This window comes from Ranitomeya variabilis, chromosome 3 (genome assembly GCF_051348905.1).
Source record: "Ranitomeya variabilis isolate aRanVar5 chromosome 3, aRanVar5.hap1, whole genome shotgun sequence".
In the NCBI taxonomy this organism is placed as follows: Eukaryota; Metazoa; Chordata; class Amphibia; order Anura; family Dendrobatidae; genus Ranitomeya; species Ranitomeya variabilis.
In genome coordinates this window covers 566622281-566645502 of record NC_135234.1, presented here as the reverse complement: position 1 = coordinate 566645502, position 23222 = coordinate 566622281, and the positions used below count along the sequence as shown (strand labels likewise).

At 45.1% G+C, this 23222-nt stretch overlaps 1 protein-coding gene across 1 annotated transcript; it reads left to right on the top strand.

Annotated features, from left to right (window-relative positions):
- Positions 1-392: 392 nt before the first annotated feature.
- LOC143817737 (uncharacterized) lies at positions 393-6226 on the top strand. The gene is made up of 6 exons (XM_077299224.1): positions 393-976; positions 1058-1126; positions 1322-1514; positions 1675-1831; positions 1952-2391; positions 6192-6226. The coding sequence occupies exons 1-6, from the start codon at positions 905-907 to the stop codon at positions 6224-6226; spliced, it is 966 nt and encodes a 321-aa protein (XP_077155339.1). The 5' UTR covers positions 393-904.
- Positions 6227-23222: the final 16996 nt, after the last annotated feature.

Genomic DNA, 23222 nt, shown 5'->3' with positions numbered 1-23222 from the left:
CCCCTGATCTTTTATGACCCTAGCAGCACCCCTGGTACACATAATACCTGTAGTATTTGGAATAAAGTGCACTAATTTTCTGGATGAGTGCCGCAAATCTTCTATTTCTATGTAATAATTGATGGTCTGTAATATTGCTGATCACCTTCATCATCTGCGCTAGTGACCCTTTTGAATGAGTGTGATCCTCAGTAATATACTAAAGGAACCCATAATGCAATGGGCTCTTGATACTTGAAGATTTGAAGGGCTGAACATGTAACATATACAGTATATGGGGATTGGGTGTACGAATTCCTGGCTGATAGATCTTTGGCTGGTTTCACACTTGCGTTTTTGTCTGCAGCGTTTTTTACCAAAAAAACGCATGCGTTTTTTCCCCCTATATTTAACATTGAAAACGCATGCGTTTTTTGGTGTACGCGTTTGCACGCGTTTGTGAACGCATGCGTTTTTTAACTGCATGCGTTCATTTAATAAAATGCAACTTGTAGTATTTTGAGGGGCGTTTTTTTTTCCCAAAAAAACGCATGCGTTTACATGCGTTTTTTTTGGACAAAAAAATGCATTGGAGTCAATGGGGACGCATGCGTTTTTTTTGACATGCGTTTGCATGCGTTTTTTTGACGCATGCGTTTTTTTTGGCACCATTGAATTAAGTGTAGATAAAGATGTCTAGACACTGATAAGACTCCCCCATAGCAGCAGGGTTATAAAAGGAAGGTGGGGGGAAGTTTCTGGTCACTTCTCATCAGACTCCAAAGAAGACAGCACCCTGCCCGGACGCATTCTTGGACAAGACACAGAGCAATGTGAGTATATCCTAGCCAATGCATTCATTTTCAATTTTTTGGATCTACATGTCCTAATTTCTTCTATTTTTTTTCTTTTAACACGCATCAGAATGTCTTCTCCGGTTTCCTCGTCTGATGAGGAGTTCCAGCCACGTCAATCAGAAGTGGATCACGTGAGCGAGGTATGTTTTTTGTCCGTCAGCTTGGTAAGTATTGACTGTCACATCGACACATGAGGCAATTTTTTTTTTAAAATTTTATAGAGCACTTCAACTGAGGGACAGAGAGGTACTGAGCAGCGGAGTCAAGGTCCAGGTGGAAGACGGCAGCGGGTATGTATACCAGGCAGACTGTCCTTATTGTAATATTCTTTTAACTTCCTTTCTGTACCCTTGTTTTTCTATACATATTTCTTATATCATCCTTTTCTGAAAGTTGTCTTTCATATTCCTGCCCTTTCTCATCTTCGTGTCTTATTTTTTCCAAATGTGGTTGAGCAAACTTAAATGATTTTGTTTTAATTTTAGGTTTCACAACGGGACGAAGACCGGATTGATAATGACCTGCTGATCAGTCTGGTCCAGGAGCGAGTCCCGTTGTGGGACAGCCGGGATCAACAGCACGCTGTCAATAGTGTTCTCCGTCGTTTGTGGAGTGAGGTGGCCCAAGCGTTGTGGGATGGCTGGGAGAATTCCCCGCCACGGGTCCGTAATGCATTTGGTAAGTATTGCACGGTAGTGTGAAGCAACAGACCTTGGCCATGCTCTCTTGACTGTGTGTGATGAAAGAAACTTTTCGTAGTTTCTGTCATCACACACAGTCACGAGAGCACGGCCAAAAGTCCTTATTCTGACCATTATATTTTATTGTTATTTCACAGTGGAGAAAGTAAGGACACGTTGGCGTTCCATGAAGGACCGCTTCAACAAGGACCTACGTGCAGAGAAGAGTGCAGCTAGTGGTTCCGGAGCAAGGCACCGGCTCTACAAATACCACCGTGTGTTGGCCTTCCTGAGACCGGTCCTTCTCATGAGAACGTAAGTATTTCTCACATGCCTCCGGTTGTATTGCATTGACATAATCTGTCACTTTTAATTCCACAGGATGTACCATCTTGTTATAGTTTGGTATTAATTTTCTGTTTTCTTTTTTCACAGCACACACTGCACGACTGTTGCCACAGGTTCTGGAGCGGTCCTTCAGCCGGCAGCCACGGACCCGTCCCAGCCATCCAGCAGCGCAGCACCAGGTGGGTCTTCCACACTCACTGGAGACCAGGGGGCTGGCCCATCAGGTCTTCCCCTTTCGCAGTCCTCTTTCGCTGCACCCATTTTTGCGGGCTCATCCCGGCAGCGACAGAGGGCTTCGGATAGGTCCCTCATGCCCGAGTTTTTACACTTGAGCTCGGTTTTACATGAAGCTATCAAGGCTTTAGGTGACAGAATGGATGTGACCCATAATCTCTTAAATTGCCGCATCCAGGATGTCGCCAAAAGCGTTGATCAATTGAAAGCCGACCTCAAGAAGCCAGTTCATCATTTTTTCAATCAAATCCTAGAGGGCATGTCGGAACACCTTAGCCCTGATCTCCAGCTGAGTGTGATGCAGGCCTGCAATGTTGCTTTTGTGCAGGCTATGCAGCAGAGTCAGAGTCGTAATGTGGCGGCATATCCAACTGTGCCGTCACTGTCACAAGTAAACACTATTCCTACCTCTGCTGCATACCACTGCACGGCCACCTCTATTCCCTCTACAGGTGTACTCCACTACAGCGCCAACACGATGACGAGTGCTGTTGGACATCCCACCGCCACCACCGTGACGACCGCTGCTCCGGCTTGGACCTCCTCCGCTGACACCACGATGACGCAGGACCCTGGCGTGGCTTATCGGCCCGGCACCCTCCCGATGCAGCAGGACCCATCCATGCAATATCGGACCGGCCCACCCCAGATGCAGCAGGACCCAGGCCTGGCATTTCGGACCGGACCCACCCCGATGCAGCAGGACCGAGGCCTGGCATATCTGACCGGACCAACCCCGATGCAGCAGGACCGAGGAGTTGCTTTCCGGGCAGGACACCCCCCGATGCAGCAGGACCAAACCATGGCGTATCGCACCGGGCCCCCCATGATGCAGCACGACCAAGCCATACCTTTCCAGGCAGGACCCACCCTGATGCAGCAGGATCCATCCATGGCTTTCTGTTCCCCCCCACCAGCAATGCAGCAGGACAATGGTATGGGATTTGTTTCCCCCCCCCCAACGAGGCACCAGGATCCTGGAAGGGTTTTTGTTTCCCCCCCCCCAACGAGGCACCAGGACCCAGGCGGGAGTTTATCTTTCCCCCCATTGGACTCAGACATTGCCGAGCGCTCCACAATGGAGACTGACTGTGTGGAGATGGGTCCTGACGTGTCTCCCGCCCACACTTTACAACATAGCCCAAGAAGACTTCCCCCAACCCGGAAAACCCAACGTAAAACTGCCAAAACGCATAAAAAACAAAAAACTTTGATTATTCCTCCCCCATCACCTACCGATGTGTCTCAACCTTCCAGTGTGTCTCAAGCCCCTCATGTTTTAAGCCCCATCCCCGAACTTCCAGACCCTTCAAGTTTTGTTGCCCATTCTCCTGCCACCTCTGCCTCCTCCACGGTGAGCCAGGCTTCAGTTTTGAATACCCCCCAGTTACGTCACTCAACCCCAAGCCGGCGTGGTTCAACCCGGCGCGGTACCAAAAAATAAATTTGTTTTTTTTTTCCTCAATAAAAAAAAAGTTTATTTGAAACAATTATGTTTGGTTTATTGTGTCTTTCACCGCTCTCAATACACAACAATAAACTTCGTCACACACTTATTCTTTTGGCCTACACATATCTCCAGTAGTATAAAATACCAGACAACATCTATATGTGTTTCTTTAGTATACAGATATGAGTTGGCCAAAAAAATAGTATTTATTTCCATACTCTTATTTTTGTACCTAGTGTAGTGTCACTGTACAAAGATAAAATGGTGGAAATCAAGTTCAGAACTCAACTGAACCGGTCAGATGTCAAAATATATACCTGACCGATTAAGTTGATTACTGCCTTGTATATTCACCATATTCTATATAGCACATTATGTGACAATGGTTGTCAAACAGATGGGACAATTGTTCTCACACTCTACATATCTATGCTCACCAGGCCAGGTGTCAGAAATTGTGAATTCATGATCATGTATATGTTTATCATGAATTTATTATTGCTTACACTTGACTTGATGGATATAGAGACCGTGACAGTCTTGACGCAATGACGTCAACAATATTAGAATTAATAAATAAAAATTTTGTACCATTATTATAAGTATGGGGCCCGTGGTTTATATCATTCTTTGAAAACCAAAATAGGGAGTGCAACAGAGGTAAATTACGATGAAAAATTAAAATTTATTACCTCAACAACTATCACCCACTCCTGGTTTTGGATTACAAAATATGATATACATATCTACTGCCCATCTTTGGTCAACCTTTGTTTAGAGAGGAAAAAGATAGTAGACATGGTGAACACAAAAAAGTTTATTAATTAGAAAAATTTGTATCAGTGTTTAATAATTGGTAAACATAAACATACAACAGGACATTTACACAACATTGTCCTGCCATGACACACGTCCAATATCGGACACAAAATAGGCCGCAAATTGGTCCCGCATAAGACCAACGGCTGCAGTTGACCGCATCGGGTGATGCTGAAAATCAGGCAATGGGTGTGCAACAGGTTCATCAAGTTCAATGTGGGGTCGCTCCTTAGCCATTATATAATTGTGTAGCACCACACAGGCTTTGACCACCTCGTCCACTGTTTCCACTTTTAGATTGATGGCTGTTGCAAGAATGCGCCATTTAGCAACAAGAATGCCAAAGCTGCACTCTACGGTTCTTCTGGCCCTGGTCAGTCTGTAGTTGAATATTCTTCTAGTGTGGTCCAAGTCCCTACTAGAATAGGGCTTCAGGAGATTTTCACACATCTGGAAGGCCTCATCCCCAACCATAACAAATGGCAGCGGTGTGCCTTGAGTGTTGGGGAGAGGCTGTGGAGGGGGAAAATTAAAATTGTTGCCATACAACCGACGGCCCATATCCGAGCTCTTGAAGGTTTGGGAATCATTGCCACGGCCAAAAGCTCCAATATCCACGGCGATGAAGCGACACTCCGCATCCGCTATTGCCATAAGCACTACCGAAAAATATTTTTTATAATTATAAAACTCAGATCCGGTTCTGGCAGGTTTGACAATGCGGATGTGCTTTCCATCCACCGCCCCTAAACAGTTTGGGAAATCACACACGTTCAAAAATGTAGTTGAAATTTCCCGCCACATGTCCACGGTGGGTACGGGTATAAACTCCTCACGGAGTGCATTCCATAACGCACGACAGGTGTCCACAACAATTCCGGAGAGGGTTGAGATTCCAAGGCGGTATTGGAAGTGCAGGGAAGATAAACTCTCTCCTGTGGCAAGAAATCTAGAAGAAAAAGAAACAAAAACAAAAAAATTTAAAATCCGCTCTAATGGTGTTTTAAAAAAAAAAAAAAAAAAACAAACATAGAAAACATGTCAGAACAACAAAGTTGACGGTCATTGGTTTAGTTTTCGAACGTACCGTAATGTCACTAACAGACGTTCCTCAGGTGGAATCGCTCTACGGAGCCGTGTGTCCTGTCGCCTTATGGATCCTTCAACACGAGCCAGTAAATCCCGGAAAGAATCTTGAGACATTCTGGTATAATCCTGGAATTTCTCCGGGTTGGCATTCAGCTCCGCATAGAGCGTGTGATATGCTCCACGGCTCTCACGCACTTCAATGATGGGGTGCCTCCAAAAACGCCGACGCTGTCTCCTTCTCCATCTTTGGCGGTTTCGGTCTTGCTCCCAAGCAAAAACACAGGCAAGGAAAATCTTGAAGCTGAACTCCAGTTTGAAATAAAAGTTATCCATAGAAAAATCCATCGTGACACCGGAAACAGTAGCAAGCTCTGAAAATTTCTGTCCCCCTAGGGTCTATATATTGAGAGACAATCATATACACCCTCTCTATTCCCATTGGTTGTGTCTGGTTATCTTTTTTTTTTTTTTTTTTTTTTGGAAAAATGTTCAAAAAAACGCAAACGCATGCAAAAACGCATGTAAACGCGTGTAAACGCTGCGTTTTTTAGACACACGCGTTTAACGCATGCATCTAAAAAACGCAGCGTTTACATGCGTTTACATGCGTTTTTGCACCATGCGTTTTTTTTAAAAAACGCATGCGTTCAAAAACGCAAGTGTGAAACCAGCCTTTCTGCTTGCATTTATCTATATGGTACTGTTGTGCCTCAGAACTGTGTTTGTACCTTTAAGAACCTTTCTCTGATGGTTCGGTGTATGACGCTTAGCACTAGATACATATTCCCATCTTTGTTGTACATATCTAACAATATTCTCACAAATTGCTTTGGAACTGACTCAAAGACAAGTTTATTTTGTACATATTCTTATGAAGAACTGCCATCAGCTCGCTTTCAGAGAATCTTTAATTTACTCCTCTTTTCCCTTTCCAATGAATCTTTTAATGTGAGAAACTTGTCAGCTCACGCTTCACAGTACAAAATATGCGAGCTCCGCCATGCATACAAATATGTCACCATACACAAAATGATGACATTGTTCTCGCTATACCTTTGTCTGTATAACACGGGCAGACATTGCGGTGGTATAACAAGATCAGCATTGCTTTACCTCTCCGAGTTGTTTGACTTCCATGTTTCAGAGAAGCCTTTTATCAATTAAATGTATTTAAAATTATCTCTAGAGAATGAAAGGACTCACCTGACATCATTTCTGGTAATGACTTAATTGTGGCTAATATTTTACCAGTCTGGCAATGACGGCTCACATGTTCATTAGAAGATGTCCTTCTGGGATAGCTTCTGTCACCACATTAAGGGTCCCCGAGGCAGGACTCTAAAGTCTTTAGCTCGCATAAAGACATTGCTCATAACATTTTACTGAATATCCACTATTAGCAAACACAAAGCCATCCCCGAGAAGTGTTAGGTATTGAGTTATCATATGACCTCTGGCCTTATCAATAATGGCACTATCATCTGTAATGAAAATGTATGAAAGTATATATCATCCTCAGGTCATCAGAAACAGTGACCAAATAGGCAGAAAATATAAAATATTCTATTTGCCACGAGCAATATAGTAAATATATCAGCAAACAAAAACATTTAATAACTATTAACTTTATAACCATATAATGAGCACACCTCCATGTTATATATTATAATGACACATTTCTATGATTATATATTGAAATTAATGGGCTGTCCATTTTATAGACATAAAGCAGAAAATGAATTAAAATGTCATGTAATAGCATCATACACACAGATGAAGGAGATTCAGCTTCTGGGACCTGTACAAGCTCTAGGGCTGCTCAGCGTCGGTGCAGAATTAGGGACAGCGCAGAAGGCTGTCAGCTGGAAAGACCAGGTTACCAATTCCATATTCACTCTGCCAGATGAGTACATTAGCATGGCGGTGGGATGGGATGAAGTGAAAGTAGTAATGTAGGTCATTGGACAGATATTGACTACTGAAAAAAATTTAATAATAATTATATAACTCCTCAGCAATTTTTTATACTAAGCCAGTACTCTAACCTCACCTGCAGTGGCGTAACTACAAAGTTATGGGCCCCGGTGCGAACTTCCAAATGGGCCCCCCCCCCCCTACCTCCGTGACGCCCCCCCACCCCCTTCCCCTAGATACGCCTCGGACTGTTGCAGGAATCTCCTGCACTGCAACATGGTGTTGGGTGCCAGCACAGCCCGCACAGTGGTATATCCAGCACAGCCCGCACAGTGGTATATCCAGCACAGCCCGCACAGTGGTATATCCAGCACAGCCCGCACAGTGGTATATCCAGCACAGCCCGCACAGTGGTATATCCAGCACAGCCCGCACAGTGGTATATCCAGCACAGCCCGCACAGTGGTATATCCAGCACAGCCCGCACAGTGGTATGTACAGCACAGCCCGCACAGTGGTATGTACAGCACAGCCCGCACAGTGGTATATACAGCACAGCCCGCACAGGGGTAAATACAGCACAGCCCGCACAGGGGTAAATACAGCACAGCCCGCACAGGGGTATATACAGCACAGCCCGCACAGGGGTATATACAGCACAGCCCGCACAGGGGTATATACAGCACAGCCCGCACAGGGGTATATACAGCACAGCCCGCACAGGGGTATATACAGCACAGCCCGCACAGGGGTATATCCAGCACAGCCCGCACAGGGGTATATACAGCACAGCCCGCACAGGGGTATATACAGCACAGCCCGCACAGGGGTATATACAGCAGAGCCCGCACAGGGGTATATACAGCACAGCCCGCACAGTGGTATATCCAGCACAGCCCGCACAGGGGTATATAGAGCACAGCCCGCACAGGGGTATATAGAGCACAGCCCGCACAGGGGTATATACAGCACAGCCCGCACAGGGGTATATACAGCAGAGCCCGCACAGGGGTATATACAGCAGAGCCCGCACAGGGGTATATACAGCACAGCCAGCACAGGGGTATATAGAGCAGAGCCCGCACAGGGGTATATACAGCACAGCCAGCACAGGGGTATATAGAGCAGAGCCCGCACAGGGGTATATACAGCACAGCCCGCACAGGGGTATATACAGCACAGCCAGCACAGGGGTATATACAGCACAGCCGGCACAGGGGTATATACAGCACAGCCCGCACAGTGGTATATACAGCAGAGCCAGCACAGGGGTATATAGAGCACAGCCCGCACAGGGGTATATACAGCACAGCCAGCACAGGGGTATATAGAGCAGAGCCCGCACAGGGGTATATACAGCAGAGCCCGCACAGGGGTATATACAGCACAGCCAGCACAGGGGTATATACAGCACAGCCGGCACAGGGGTATATACAGCACAGCCCGCACAGTGGTATATACAGCAGAGCCAGCACAGGGGTATATACAGCACAGCCCGCACAGGGGTATATACAGCAGAGCCCGCACAGGGATATATACAGCACAGCCCGCACAGGGATATATACAGCACAGCCCGCACAGGGGTATATACAGCACAGCCCGCACAGGGGTATATACAGCACAGCCAGCACAGGGGTATATACAGCAAAGCCCGCACAGGGGTATATACAGCAGAGCCCGCACAGGGGTATATACAGCAAAGCCCGCACAGGGGTATATACAGCACAGCCAGCACAGGGGTATATACAGCACAGCCAGCACAGGGGTATATACAGCACAGCCCGCACAGGGGTATATACAGCACAGCCCGCACAGGGGTATATACAGCACAGCCCGCACAGGGGTATATACAGCAAAGCCCGCACAGGGGTATATACAGCAGAGCCCGCATAGGGGTATATACAGCAAAGCCCGCACAGGGGTATATACAGCACAGCCAGCACAGGGGTATATACAGCACAGCCGGCACAGGGGTATATAGAGCACAGCCAGCACAGGGGTATATAGAGCACAGCCCGCACAGGGGTATATAGAGCACAGCCGGCACAGGGGTATATAGAGCACAGCCAGCACAGGGGTATATAGAGCACAGCCCGCACAGGGGTATATAGAGCACAGCCCGCACAGGGGTATATACAGCACAGCCCGCACAGGGGTATATACAGCAGAGCCCGCACAGGGGTATATACAGCAGAGCCCGCACAGGGGTATATAGAGCACAGCCCACACAGGGGTATATAGAGCACAGCCCGCACAGGGGTATATACAGCAGAGCCCGCACAGGGGTATATACAGCACAGCCAGCACAGGGGTATATAGAGCACAGCCCGCACAGGGATATATACAGCAGAGCCCACACAGGGGTATATACAGCAGAGCCCGCACAGGGGTATATGCAGCACAGCCAGCACAGGGGTATATAGAGCACAGCCAGCACAGGGGTATATAGAGCACAGCCAGCACAGGGGTATATAGAGCACAGCCAGCACAGGGATATATACAGCACAGCCCGCACAGGGATATATACAGCACAGCCCGCACAGGGATATATACAGCAGAGCCCGCACAGGGGTATATGCAGCACAGCCAGCACAGGGGTATATAGAGCACAGCCAGCACAGGGGTATATAGAGCACAGCCCGCATCTCATCTCCCCCCCCCCGATAATGGCCCCACAGTCCGGTGAAAAAGAAAAAAAAAACTCTCCTCACCTTTCCTTTTGCCCGCGCTGCTCCTGGTGGCTGCAGTCTGCCCAGGACACTGCAGGTGCGCGATGATATGACGTCATCGCGCACCCGCAGTGTACTGTCAGAGGCAGAGCGGGGAATGATGGGAGAGGGAGCGTCAGGTGACGCTCTCCTCCATCATTGCATTGAACTATACCGGTGTCATAGACGCCGGTATAGTTAAATGCGGCGGCGGCGGCGGCGGCGGCGGCGGCGGGGGGGGAGGAACAGTGCAGCGGCCCACTACTGGCATCGGCTCTTCTGGCATTTGCCAGAAGTGCCCGATGTCCAGCCCGGCCCTGCCCTGACCTGCCGGCCCGGGGCCCCTGACCTGCGGGGCCCGGTCGCAATGGCGACCGCTGCGACCGCGGTCGTTACGCCCCTGCTCACCTGGTTATGTATATGTACCCAGAGACCACCCCAATTTGATTCCCCCAAAGAAACTCTCACACACAGAATGATGTCCCTTATCCACACACACATACACATAAAGCTCTGCTACGTCAACACACAGCTAAGCTACATCAACACACAGCTAAGCCACATCAATCGCACAAATACACACAAACTTTTAACCCCTTCATGACCTTTCAATCTTTGACAGCGGCAAAGATGCGCTGTCATTCCATGCTCCCATCGACGCACCTATGACATTAACATGACAGCCAGGGGCCTGCTAATGCCCATGTGCCTGTCATTGTGATCCTCTTGTGAAAGCCAACCCGTGCCCAGCATTCATGGGACATCATGATTTTCAGTATACAAGACAGTGCTGAATCACTGTTATGTATAGCACAAGCGATCAGAGCTTCAAGTTCCCTGAGGGGAATATTAAACACAAATAAAAGTAAACAAAAAGTTCAAATCACCCCCCTTTGCCCCATGACAAAATAAAACAATAAAAAAAATACACATATTTGGTTTCTTTGTGTTCATAAAATGATCAAAATATAATGGCGTGACAACAACAACAAAAAATCAAAATACAGGAATTACGCTTTTTTATCACGCATTTGTGAGGGAGTGTCGGGGTGGTAGTCGTGGCTGAGGTAAAAGTCTCTTGCACACCCTGATCTCCCGTCACATACACTCCACGACTCTCAGTTAGCATACCTTTTATTTTGTTCTCAGATGCTTGTTCAGATACAGAGACACAGTCCATTTCAACACTTGCGCTATTAAATGTACTGTTTCTGAAGCACACAGCATACATTTTCCTTGCATTAGCATCATCAGGGTGGACATTCATCAATTCCTCCTCTGTCCCTGCCTTTCCTTTCCTGTCATGAAGCACGTCTCCGAGACGGACCGGGTTCTCCAGTTTCTCAGCGTCATCTCTGCTCAGTCCTGCTTCAGTAGGGGTACCACTAAACCGTTTCGCCCCAGTCTCGAGTACATCCACCAACTTAGCAAGCCGTCACATTCTGAGTGACCTGCCCGTACTGCTCAATTCTCTTCCGGCAACTGCAGACCCACTAATTCCACAGTGTCAACGTTTCTTCTGATGTTACTCCCCGATGAGGCCCTATTTCAGAATACTGTCTGACTGGGCTCCTTTCTTCCACACTATAGAGCTATCTGCCCTGTCATGGCCCTCCCGCTCAACTGATTCAAATTTCCAGATGTTTCACAGATTAACTGCTGTTAGCTCCTCCCACTTAACTATTTACAAGCTCACACTTAACTATTGATATATATCCATCAATAGACGTCTAACATGTGCCCCTAACAGCCGCGGGTGGAATTGCGATCTACACGAGGCTGTTAACATGTTAAATGCTGCTGTCAAACCAACCCCGGTTAAGGGGTTAAACTGAATAACCCAAATTTTTATATTTTTATTTAGTTCTACAAAGTATCAATTTAACCTATTTAGGTACTGAAAAAAATTCAGAATTAAAGTGTTTTACTCTGTGCCGCTATTTTAACATTAACATTTTTATTTTTATGCGCTGGATATGACTGATCTTTTTTTTTCTGTGTGCTGTGCTGTCATTTCTATTTATACCAATTAAGGGCATATCAGACATTTTGATAGCTTTTTATTGAATATTTCAGGGAGGTGAGGTGGCTGAAAAAAATGCAATTCTAGCTTTTTGATTTCTCTGTCTTCACGGTGTTCACTCTGTAGAGGTTAATCAATTCCATATTTTAATAAATCATACTTTTATAGACACGGCATTCCCAAATATAATATTTTTAATAGGGTAATGGTGGGCAATTATACATTTTAGAATGTAGAAAAAAGTATATTTCTAACTTATTTTATTTTTTTAGTCCCCTAAAGGACTTCTACATACAATGGGGAAAAAAGTACGGTATTTAGTCAGCCACCAATTGTGCAAGTTCTCCTACTTAAAAAGATGAGAGAGGCCTGTAATTGACATCATAGGTAGACCACAACTATGAAAGTCAAAATGAGAAAACAAATACAGTAAATCACCTTGTCTGATTTGGCAAGATTTATTTTCCAAATTATGGTGGAAAATAAGTATTTTGTCACCTAAAAACATGCAAGATTTCTGGCTCTCACAGACCTGTAACTTCTTCATTAAGAGGCTCCTCTGTCCTCCACTCATTTCCGGTAGTAATGGCACTTGTTTGAACTTATCAGTATAAAAGACACCTGTCCACAACCTCAAACAGTCACACTCCAAACTCCACTACGGTGAAGACCAAAGAGCTGTTGAAGGACACTAGAAACAAAATTGTAGCCCTGCATTAGGCTGGCAAGACTGAATCTGCAATAGGCAAGCAGCTTGGTGTGATGAAATCAACTGCGGGAACAATAATAAGAAAATGGAAGACATACACTACCGTTCAAAAGTTTAGGGTCACTTAGAAATGTCCTTATTTTTTAAAGAAAAGCACAGTTTTTTTGAAGCTAACATTAAATGATTCAGAAATACGCTCTATACATTGTTAATGTGGTAAATGACTAGTCTATCTGCACATGTCTGGTTTGTAAAGTAATATCTTCATTTCCAACAACCATCACTCCAGTGTTGTTATGGTACTTTTTCTTTGCTAACTGTGTAAGAAGGCTAATGGATGGTTAGAATACCCTTGAAAACGCTTGTGCAAATATGTTAGCACAGCTGAAAACAGTTTGGCTGATTAGAGAACCTATAAACCTGACCTTCCTTTGAGCTACTTGAGAATCAGGAGCATTATATTTGATGGTTCCATTAAACCTTAAAATGGCCAGAAAAAAATAACTTTCATGTGAAACTTGACAGTCTATTCTTGTTCTTAGAAATGAAGGATATTCCATGCAAGAAATTGCCAAGAAACTGAAGATTTCATAAAATGGTGTATACTACTCCCTTCAGAGGAGAGCACAAACAGGCTCGAACCAGAGTAGAAAGAGAAGTGGGAGACCCTGCTGCACAACTGAGCAACAAGACCAGTACATTAGAGTCTGTAGTTTGAGAAATCGACGCCTCAAAAGTCCTCAACTGGCAGCTTCATTAAATAGTACATGCAAAACACCAGTGTCAATGTCTACAGTGAAGAGGCGACTCCGGGATGCTGGCCTTCAGGGCAGAGTGGCAAAGAAAAAGCCATATCTGAGACTGGCTAATAAAAGGAAAAGATTAATATGGGCAAAAGAACACAGACATTGGACAGAGGAAGATTGGAAAAAAGTGGACAGACGAATCCAAGTTTGAGGTGTTTGCATCACACAGAAGAAAATTTGTGAGATACAGAACTGAAAAGATGCTGGAAGAGTGCCTGACGCCATCTGTCAAGCATGGTGGAAGTAATGTGATGATCTGGGGTTGCTTTGGTGCTGGTAAAGTGGGAGATTTGTACAAGGTAAAAGGGATGTTGAATAAGGAAGGCTATCACTCCATTTTGCAACGCCATGCCATACCCTGTGGACAGTGCTTGATTGGAGACAATTTCATCCTACAGCAGGAAAATGACCCAAAGAACACCTCCAAATTATGCAAGAACTATTTAGGGAAGAAGCAGGCAGCTGGTATTCTATCTGTATTGGAGTGGCCAGTGGAGTAACCAGATCTCAGACCCATTAAGCTGTTGTGGGTGCAGCTTGACCATATGGTATGCAAAAAGAGCCCATCAAGCTAAACCAACTTGTGGGAGGGGTTTCTGGAAGCAAAATTTCTCCAGGTTACCTTAGCAAATTAACTGCTAGAATGCCAAAGGTCTGCAATGCTGTAATTGCTGCAAAGGGAGCATTCTTTGACAAAAGCAAAGTTTGAAGGAGAAAATTATTTGAAATAAAACTTTATTTCGAACCTTGTCAATGTCTGGACTAGATTTTAAATTAATTTGCCAACTAATTTGATTAATAAAAGTATGAACATTCATGGAAAACATAAAATTGTCTGGGTGACCCTAAACTTTTGAACGGTAGTGTAAAAGACCATTGAAAATCTCCCTCAATCTGGGGCTCCACGCAAGATCTCACCCCGTGAGGTTAAAATGATCACAAGAAGGCCGGGATCACACTTGCGAGAAACTTGCACGAGTCTCACATCTCAACACGTGGCACTACCGCTGGCACATGGACCGGAGCGTTCAGCTGCATAGAAATACATGCAGCCGCACGCTCCTGTCCCGAGTGCCGGAGCGGCAGTGCCGCGTATTGAGATGCAAGTGTGATCCCGGCTGAGCAGTGAGCAAAAATCCCAGAACCACACAGGGGGACCTAGTGAATGACCTGCATAGAGCTGGGACCACCGTAACAAAGGTTACCATCAGTAACACACTATGCCTCCAGGGACTCAGATCCTGCAGTGCCAGACATGTCCTACTGCTTAAGCCAGTACCTGTCTGGGACCGTCTTAAGTTTGCTAGAGAGCATTTGGATTATGAAGAAGAGTATTAGGAGAATTTCATATGGTCTGATAAAACCAAAGTAGAACTCATCGCATCTGGAGGAGACAGAATGCTGAGCTGCATCCAAAGAACACCATACCTACTGTGAAGCATGGAGGTGGCAACATCATGCTTTGGGGCTGTTTCTCTGAAAAGGGACCAGGACGACTGATCCATGTACATGAAAGAAAGAATGAATGGTGCCATGTATCGTGAGATTTTGAGTGCAAACCTCCTTCCATTAGCAAGGGCATTGAAGATGAAATGTGGATGGGTCTTTCAGCATGATAATGATCCCAAGCACACCGCCAGGGCAATGAAGGAGTGGCTTTGTAAGAAGCATATGAAGGTCCTAGAGTGGTCTAGCCACCAGATCTCAACCCCATAGAAAACCCTGGGAGGGAGTTGAAAGTCCATGTTGCCCAGTGACAGGCCCAAAACATTGCTGCTCTAGAGGAGATCTGCATGGAGAAATGGGCCAAGATACCCCCAACAGTGTGTGCCAACCTTGTGAAGACTTACAGAAAACATTTGACCTCTGCCATTGCCAACAAAGGACATATAACAAAATATTGAGATGAGCTATTGTTAATGACCAAATGCTTATTTTGCACCATAATTTGCAAAATAAATCTTGTCAAATCATACAAGGTGATTTTCTGGATTTGTTTTCTCATTTTGACTCTCATAGTTGTGGTCTACCTTTGATGTCAATTACAAGCCTCCCTCATATTTTAAAGTGGGAGAACTTGCACAATTGGTGATTGACTAAATACTTTTTCCCCACTGTACGAGTATAGTCGTTTGATCTCCTATATTATATTTCGGCAATACCCAAGTATTGTAGGATATAATGAAAATCATGGTCTCTTATGGAGCTCAGCCTGTGGCCATGTTCACACCTTTAGTATTCTGTCAGTATTTTACATCACTATTTGTAAACTAAAATCAAGAGTGCCTCGAAAATGTAGAAGTGGTGCAAAAGCTTCTATTAGAGCTCGCTCACACGAGCGAATAAATCGGACCAGTGCTATCTGATAAATTGTATTCTGTTCGGACCAATGTTATTCAATTATTCAGTGCTCATCTGCGATTTTTTTCTCAGATCGGATCGAGCTCAGACTGAAAAAAAATCACAGCATGCTGCTAGTGGACACGAAACTCGTATCACTACTGCCAATGCAAGTCAATGGATGCAATTTTCAATCCGGATGGCACATGGATAATCCGAATGTCATGCGATTTTCTTGCAAATTTCTCCAATGGAATGGGAATTGCATCAACCCATTGAAGGAAGTTGCAAACCCAAAGCATCCAGGCAAACTACAGTATAAAAAAGCTCATAAACACACCTCCACAGAGTGCAGGACCATGTCACCACACAAAATTGTGGAGATGCTTATTATCCAGGTCCAGGAGTGGCCAGAGCTGTGGGACAAAAGTGACCCAAACGACCAAGACCGTTGCCAATGAGATGCATCCTGGACATACTGTATATCTGCCAGCAGATGTATCCGAGCTATGAGGCCAGCTCATGAGTCGAGCAAATAAAGTGTAAGTATACAAAAAGTCAATAAAGTTGTGTTTTTGTATGTTCTATAATGTTAATGTTACTACGTCCTTTTTTAAACAAACAGGGTCTGGGATGTTTTTAATTTCCACTATGTAAACATATACATGGCCTTCAATACTACATAATTAGTATTTGTTAGGCCACACATGCACAGTCACCTGATGTATTTTGTACTTAAGCCTTTAGTTATATTTTTTAATTCTTCATGTGTTCGCCAGTTTTATATTTGCCATAACAATATTTATTCATTATGTTACTTTTAATTTTGAATGTCAAGATAACAAAGGTAAATGTTTCAAACCTATGTAATTGTTATTTTTTGTTTGCTTTTCCCGTTTTAAACAGTGAATGATATCACCTGACGCTTGCGCAGCTGTAGGGATACATACAGTCGTGAGCATCACCTGCTTGCCAAAAGCAGGTCTGCGGCCTCCAGAAAAAGGCCTTATATTTATATAGACCAGCTAAATTTCCTGGCCTCCATTATAGACCTAAAGTTGCTTCTCACAAAATTAGAATATCATCAAAAAAGTTAATTTATTTAAATTCTTCAATACAAAAAGTGAAACTCATATATTATATAGAGTCATTACAATCAGAGTGATCTATTTCAAGTGTTTATTTCTCTTAATGTTGATGATTATGGCTTACAGCCAATGAAAACACAAAAGTCATTATCTCAGTAAATTAGAATACTTTATAACATCAGCTTGAAAAATGATTTTAAAATCCGAAATGTTGGCCTACTGAAATGTATGTTCAGTAAATGCACTCAATACTTGGTCGGGGCTCCTTCTGCATCAATTACTGCATCAATGTGGTGTGGCATGGAGGCGATCAGCCTGTGGCACTGCTGAGGTGGTATGGAAGCCCAGGTTGCTTTGATAGCAGCCTTCAGCTGGTCTGTATTGTTGGGTCTGGTGTCTCTCATCTTACTCTTGACAATACCCCATAGATCCTCTATGGGGTTAAGGTCAGATGAATTTGCTGGCCAATCAAGCACAGTGATACTGATGTTTTTAAACAGGTATTAGTACTTTTGGCAGTGTGGACAGGTGCCCTGTCCTGCTGGAGAATGAACTTTCCATCTCCAAAAAGCTTGTCGGCCGAGGGAAGCATGAAGTGCTCTAAAATTTCCTGGTAGATGGCTGCGCTGACTTTGGTCTTGACAAAACACAGTGGACCTACCCAACAGATGACATGGCTCCCTAAACCATCACTGATTGTGGAAACCTCACACTAGACCTCAAGCACCTTGGATTGTGTGCCTCTCCACACTTTCTCCAGACTCTGAGACCTTGATTTCCAAATAAAATGCAAAATTTCCTTTCATCTGAAAACACCTTGGACCACTGAGCAACAGTCCAGTTCTTTTTCTCCTTGGCCCAGGTAAGACACTTCTGGCGTTGTCTATTGGTCATGAGTGGCTTGACACAAGGAACGCGACACTTGTAGTCCATGTCCTGGATATGTCTGTGTGTGATGGCTTCTGAATCAATGACTCTAGAAGAAATCCACTCCATGTGAATCTCTCCCCAATTTTTAAATGGCCTTGTCTTAACAATCCTTTCAAAGCTGCTGTTATACCGGTTGCTTGTGCACCTTTTTCTACCACATTTTTTCCTTCCACTCAACTTTCCATTAATATGGTTGGATATGTAAGGGGCACAAGGAGGTGTCTGTAAATTTGAATGTTTGCCTTCCTTGTTATGCTATTGAAAATAATTGATGTTGTGCATATTTATGGTAGCCGTTGTGTAAATGCTATGTGTGATTAGTTATACCCTAAGATTGGTCACTAGATGGGGGTGCAGAGTTATTCAGCCTGTAAATAGTTAAGCGGGAGGAGCTAACGGCAGTTGATCTGGGAAACATCTGGAAATTTGAATCAGTTGGGCAGGAGCGCCCTGTCAAGGCAGTCTGCTCTGCAGCAGCCCAAGATCCAGTCAGGCAGAATTAGGGCCAGGAAGGCACTGAAAGGGTCACTGGCAGTGCAGTATAAGTGGGACTGTGGCTGACAGGGAGGAAAGAACTAAGCAGTTCAGACAGGTCACTCAGAATGTGGCGGCTTGCTAAGTGGATGGATGTACTCGGGACCAGGGCAAAATGGTTTAATGGAATCCCTACTAAAGTAAGACTGGGCACAGAGGATGCTGGAGGACCGGTGAGCACGATCCATTCCGGAAGTGGGCTTAGTAAAGATGAAGGACAGGCAGAGAAAGAGGAGAAGCTGCATAATGCAAAGCCTGAAGTAAATACTGACAAGGAAAGAGAGGAGGCAGGAACAGAGAAGGAATTTTGTATTGTAAAGCCTACTGTCAATGCTGAAGAGAAACATTACGTACCGTTTCTAGTAAAATTCATTGATCAAGCGTTCAACGAGACTGTGACTCTGTTTATTGTGCTTCGGCTGAGGAAAACGTGCAGTGCATTACAGGAAGCCCCTAGAGAAAAGGAGCAGCAGGTATGCTGACTGGGAGTCGTGGAGTGTATGTGAGGGTGTGCAAGAGACTTTTACCTCAGCCACGACTACCGCCTTGGCGTAGTCAGCAGGATGCCAAAATCGCGCAGCGTGGGAATGCTATGAGAAAAGAGAATGATGTGCTGAAAGCAGCAAGTGAAGTCAATGTGATTGAAGCTGCAAAGGAGAGAAGCAGTGAAGCTCTGCAAGTGGCAGACAATATGGACTTGACTAAAACTGTGAATCCAGATGCCCTGGAAATGACAAGTATCTTTGTTGTATCTGCTGACACCTTGTCAGGAGAGGAAATTGTTAGGAGAAAAGAGACGGAAAATGCCACTTTATTGAATGTGACTGAAACAAAGGACTTAACAAAAACCATGAGTTTGACTAAAGTGCCTTTTGTGCTCAAGATGGTGACCGCAAAGATGGCAGTGAGTGTCCCTGAGGTAAAGAATGAAAGTGGTGACTCTACCCCTCGTGAGCGTGGCTTCTCAGAAAGAGCACGAAAATTTGACTGCTGACAGCGTCTGACCCGCCCTTGGTGGGTGTGGCTAAAGAAGAGAGGAGGAGTAGAGGAGGCCGTAGCTTACCTGTCCCAGAAGTTCCCTCAAGCATCAGGCTGGCAGCTGCCCGAGCAAGGGAGGAGTGATGAGCTTGTCCAGCGATATCAGGAGAAAATGCCTGCGCCACTGATGACGATGTTGCCGATCCAGCAGAGACCGGAGGCGACACCCGTTCTTGAGGAATCCTGACCGGAAGCCGGGAATGAGCCGGATCCTGATGCAGTAGTGACAGACCACACCGCTGAAGGATACAGCAATTTGGGGATGAGGGCGGCTAACGTGACTGGAGTGGTGAGTGCACTCCATCCCCTTACCTCAGAAATAAGGCCCGTGCCACAACCCCTGGTCCTCGAGGCCCAGTCTCCCTCCGTTTCTGTGATGTATCTGGGTGCCTCCTGTTCCTACCAGCTGGGAGAGTGCCCTCTTCTGTCATCTAGCCAGGCCACCTGTATTGAGAATGTGATTAGGCAGAAAAAACAACGGGATGGGTGCCATTAAATGACTACTGCTGATAAGGGACTGTTCAGCGTCCCTGCTAATGTGGTGCTTGTTGCACAGAGATGATAAAAGACTGTTACGCGTCTCTGGTCAAAAATTTAACAGGACTGTTCCGTGTCCCTATAGGGCTGAGAACCCATACTACCCTCAAAGGAAGGGAGGGTAACGTGACCAGATCTGGTCACACAGGAACTGTTTTTTTTGCTGTTGTTCTTTTTGTTGCGCTTGTTGTGCCACTTTTTGCTGGAAAAGAAGAACATCGCCTGAGGACTGTATCCTGGCTCTCTTGCGGCTGCAGCAACAGACTGTTTTTAGGACAGGCAACGCACGTGGCACACAGATTAGCAATATAATTAAAGGGAGGGGGATGCCTCCCTTCAAGAACTGTTGACCTATTCAAAAGGGTCCCACTCCTGTACAAAAATGTTAAAATCTACCTTTAAGAGACTGAACTGTTAAAATGTAGTAAACGGTGTCATCGTAAGGTCTGTCTCCTGACACATGTTAAAGTGTAACCTGGAGGACTGTGAGCCAGGAACTTGTGAGTTTATTAATGGACTCTACTGTGGAGCAAACAGGCATTCCCTGGTGGTGTCGGTGTCTCTTACTGAGTCAAAAAAAAAAGAGGGACTTTGTTCAAGCATGTTACCTCCCTGCATGGAGTATTTGTTGTAACCAATAAGAGTGTTTGGTGAATGGTCTGGGACCACCATTGTTAAAGGAAGTGGGAATGTAAGGGCACAAGGAGGTGTACATAAATATGAATGTTTGCCTTCCTTGTTATGCTATTGTAAATAATTAATGTTGTGCATATTTATGGTACCCGTTGTGTAAATGCTATGTATGATTACTGTTATAGTTGTAGGGAAAGCATAGAACACTAGTTTGGCCACTAGATGGGAGTGCAGAGTTATTCAGCTTGTAAATAGTTAAGTGGGAGGAACTAACTGTCAGGACTCTGAACATTTTGATTACCTTTTGTGCATTAATGCCCTTTTCCAAGATGGCGTCTTTGGTCCCATGTGCACTGTGTCTTCCTGCTATAAAACTCCACCCCAGCCTTCAGTCTGTGCTAGAGTATTCTGCCTTACATCCAGCTCCTGACGACTCCCTGGCTTTGCACCTGCACCTGCACCTGCTCCTGTGAACCTGTGTGGAGATCCTGCTACTCAGCTCTGAGTTTCTGCTGCATACATCGGTTTCCAGTAATCCTCCATCTGGCTGCTTGTGTTTGTTTCCATCTGCATTTGCTGGACATCTAAGCTGTTGCTGCTCTGCTTAAACCTGAGACTTTTACCCAGGCCTCCCTGGTTGTGCTAAGATATTATTTGAACTGCCTTATAAGCATATCTATCTGTGTTTGGACTACAAAGGACTTATTCGTGTCAAGTATCCTCAAAAATAATTGTGCTTGATAGACTTTCTGCGTGATTGCATTTTCCTCTGAAGTTTCCTATAGACTGTTAAGCTGCGTTTAATATTTACACCAAGTGTTGTGGACTTGAGTTTCTCTCTGCACCTGTTTGAATCACCGTGTGAAAATTATAGACTTTACCACTTATAAAACTGTGTCCTGTAGTTGTCTTGTTCCATGCAGAGAGTCTCCTGAGTTATCCCTTATAATCATTACAGGATACTCTAGCCTCAAAAGAGGAGACAGCTGGAACAATGACTGCAGAAAGCAGAATACAGCAGGTGTTCTCCATAATTAGATCACTGCACAACGATCTGGAAGGTCTGCAAAAGAAGTTTGGAAGCTTTGAACACAATCAACGAGTGTTTGGACAAACTCTGCAGGACTTAAGCACCCGCATGGCAGCCCAGGAAAACAAACTTCCTAGCATAGAGTCCCAGTATGGATGGGCTTTTCAGGACATAAGCACGCAAATGGCTGCACAAGCGACTTTACCATCTGGGCAACCACCACCAGCTAGCCCACCTAAGTTGCCCCATTCAGATTTAATGGTGATCGAGACAAATTTCATGGCTTTGTGAATCAATGTATGCTATATTTTGATGTGCATGCTGACCGTTTTCCTAATGATAGATCCAAAGTATTGTGTGTAATAATGCTGCTGACCGCACGAGTCCTCGCCTGGGCGAATCCGATGATTGAGTCTCGTGACCCGCGGTTAAATAATTTGGACGATTTTTTGGCCGCTATGGCATTAATGTTTGATGACCCTAAAGGATGAATTAGCTCGCTCTGAATCACCACAAGAGCTAGAGACATTTATACAGGATTGTGTGCGCATTGACATTCGCCTTACTGAGGGTAGGCAGGAGAAGTTTGCTGCATATAACCATATTTCTAACTTTTCCCTTCCTTCCAAAGAGCCTGCAGGTAAAACATCTCGAGAGGTAGAGGAGGTGCCCATGCAAATTGATTCTATTCAGAGGCGTGAGAGTAATGAGCGCCGGGAGCATCGCCTTCGTGAAAGTCTATGTTTCTACTGCGGCCAGTCTGACCACTTTCTAATCAACTGTCCCAAGTGGCCTAACAACGTGCTAGCAGCAGTAAGGGAGTATGACAACTATGATGATGAATCTGACATCTCTGAATGTAGGCTGCCTTTAAACACTGTATTCCATTCACTTTATATGACTTCACCAGCCAAGGAGCTAAATGAAAAGAACTCTCACTGTTCTCTCCCAATTAAGATCCTGTGTACAGGACAGTGGATTTCCAGTGCAGCTATGATTGACTCTGGTGCAGGTGGCAATTTTATGGATATCGCATTTGCCAAGGAACATGGTATTGAAATTTAGCAAAGAGCCTCTCCAATTACCATGGAAACAGTGGATGGGTCACCTTTAATCTCCGGGCCTGTGGATCAGGAGACCGCACCCCTTGAGATTTTGTTGGAGCCTAATCATCAAGAGCAACTCTCTTTCTTGTTAATATCTTCTCCTCATTTTCCTGTGATTTTAGGCATCCCTTGGCTGCGTTCTCAGAATCCAACTCTCATCTGGGACCAAGGAGATTATCTTTCCAACAAGGAGCCACTCAGCATTAACTGAAGCTGTCCCCGAGTCCACAGCTACGGAACCTCCGGTACAGGTATTTACTTTACCTTCAGCATATAAAGAGTTCTCTGACATCTGTGACAAGAATAACGCAGATCAGCTTCCTCCACACAGGCATTATGACTGGCCCATTGAGTTGCTTCCTGGGGCAGC

What these genes read in the sequence shown, in the direction of transcription:
- LOC143817737 (XM_077299224.1), top strand. Translation starts at nt 905, where the DNA reads ATGTCTTCTCCGGTTTCCTCGTCTGATGAGGAGTTCCAGCCACGTCAA. An exon ending in CCGGTCCTTCTCATGAGAAC is followed by an intron (nt 1,832 to 1,951) that starts GTAAGTATTTCT and finishes CTTTTTTCACAG; the next exon opens with CACACACTGCACGACTGTTG. An exon ending in TAGCCCTGATCTCCAGCTGA is followed by an intron (nt 2,392 to 6,191) that starts GTGTGATGCAGG and finishes TGTACCTTTAAG; the next exon opens with AACCTTTCTCTGATGGTTCG.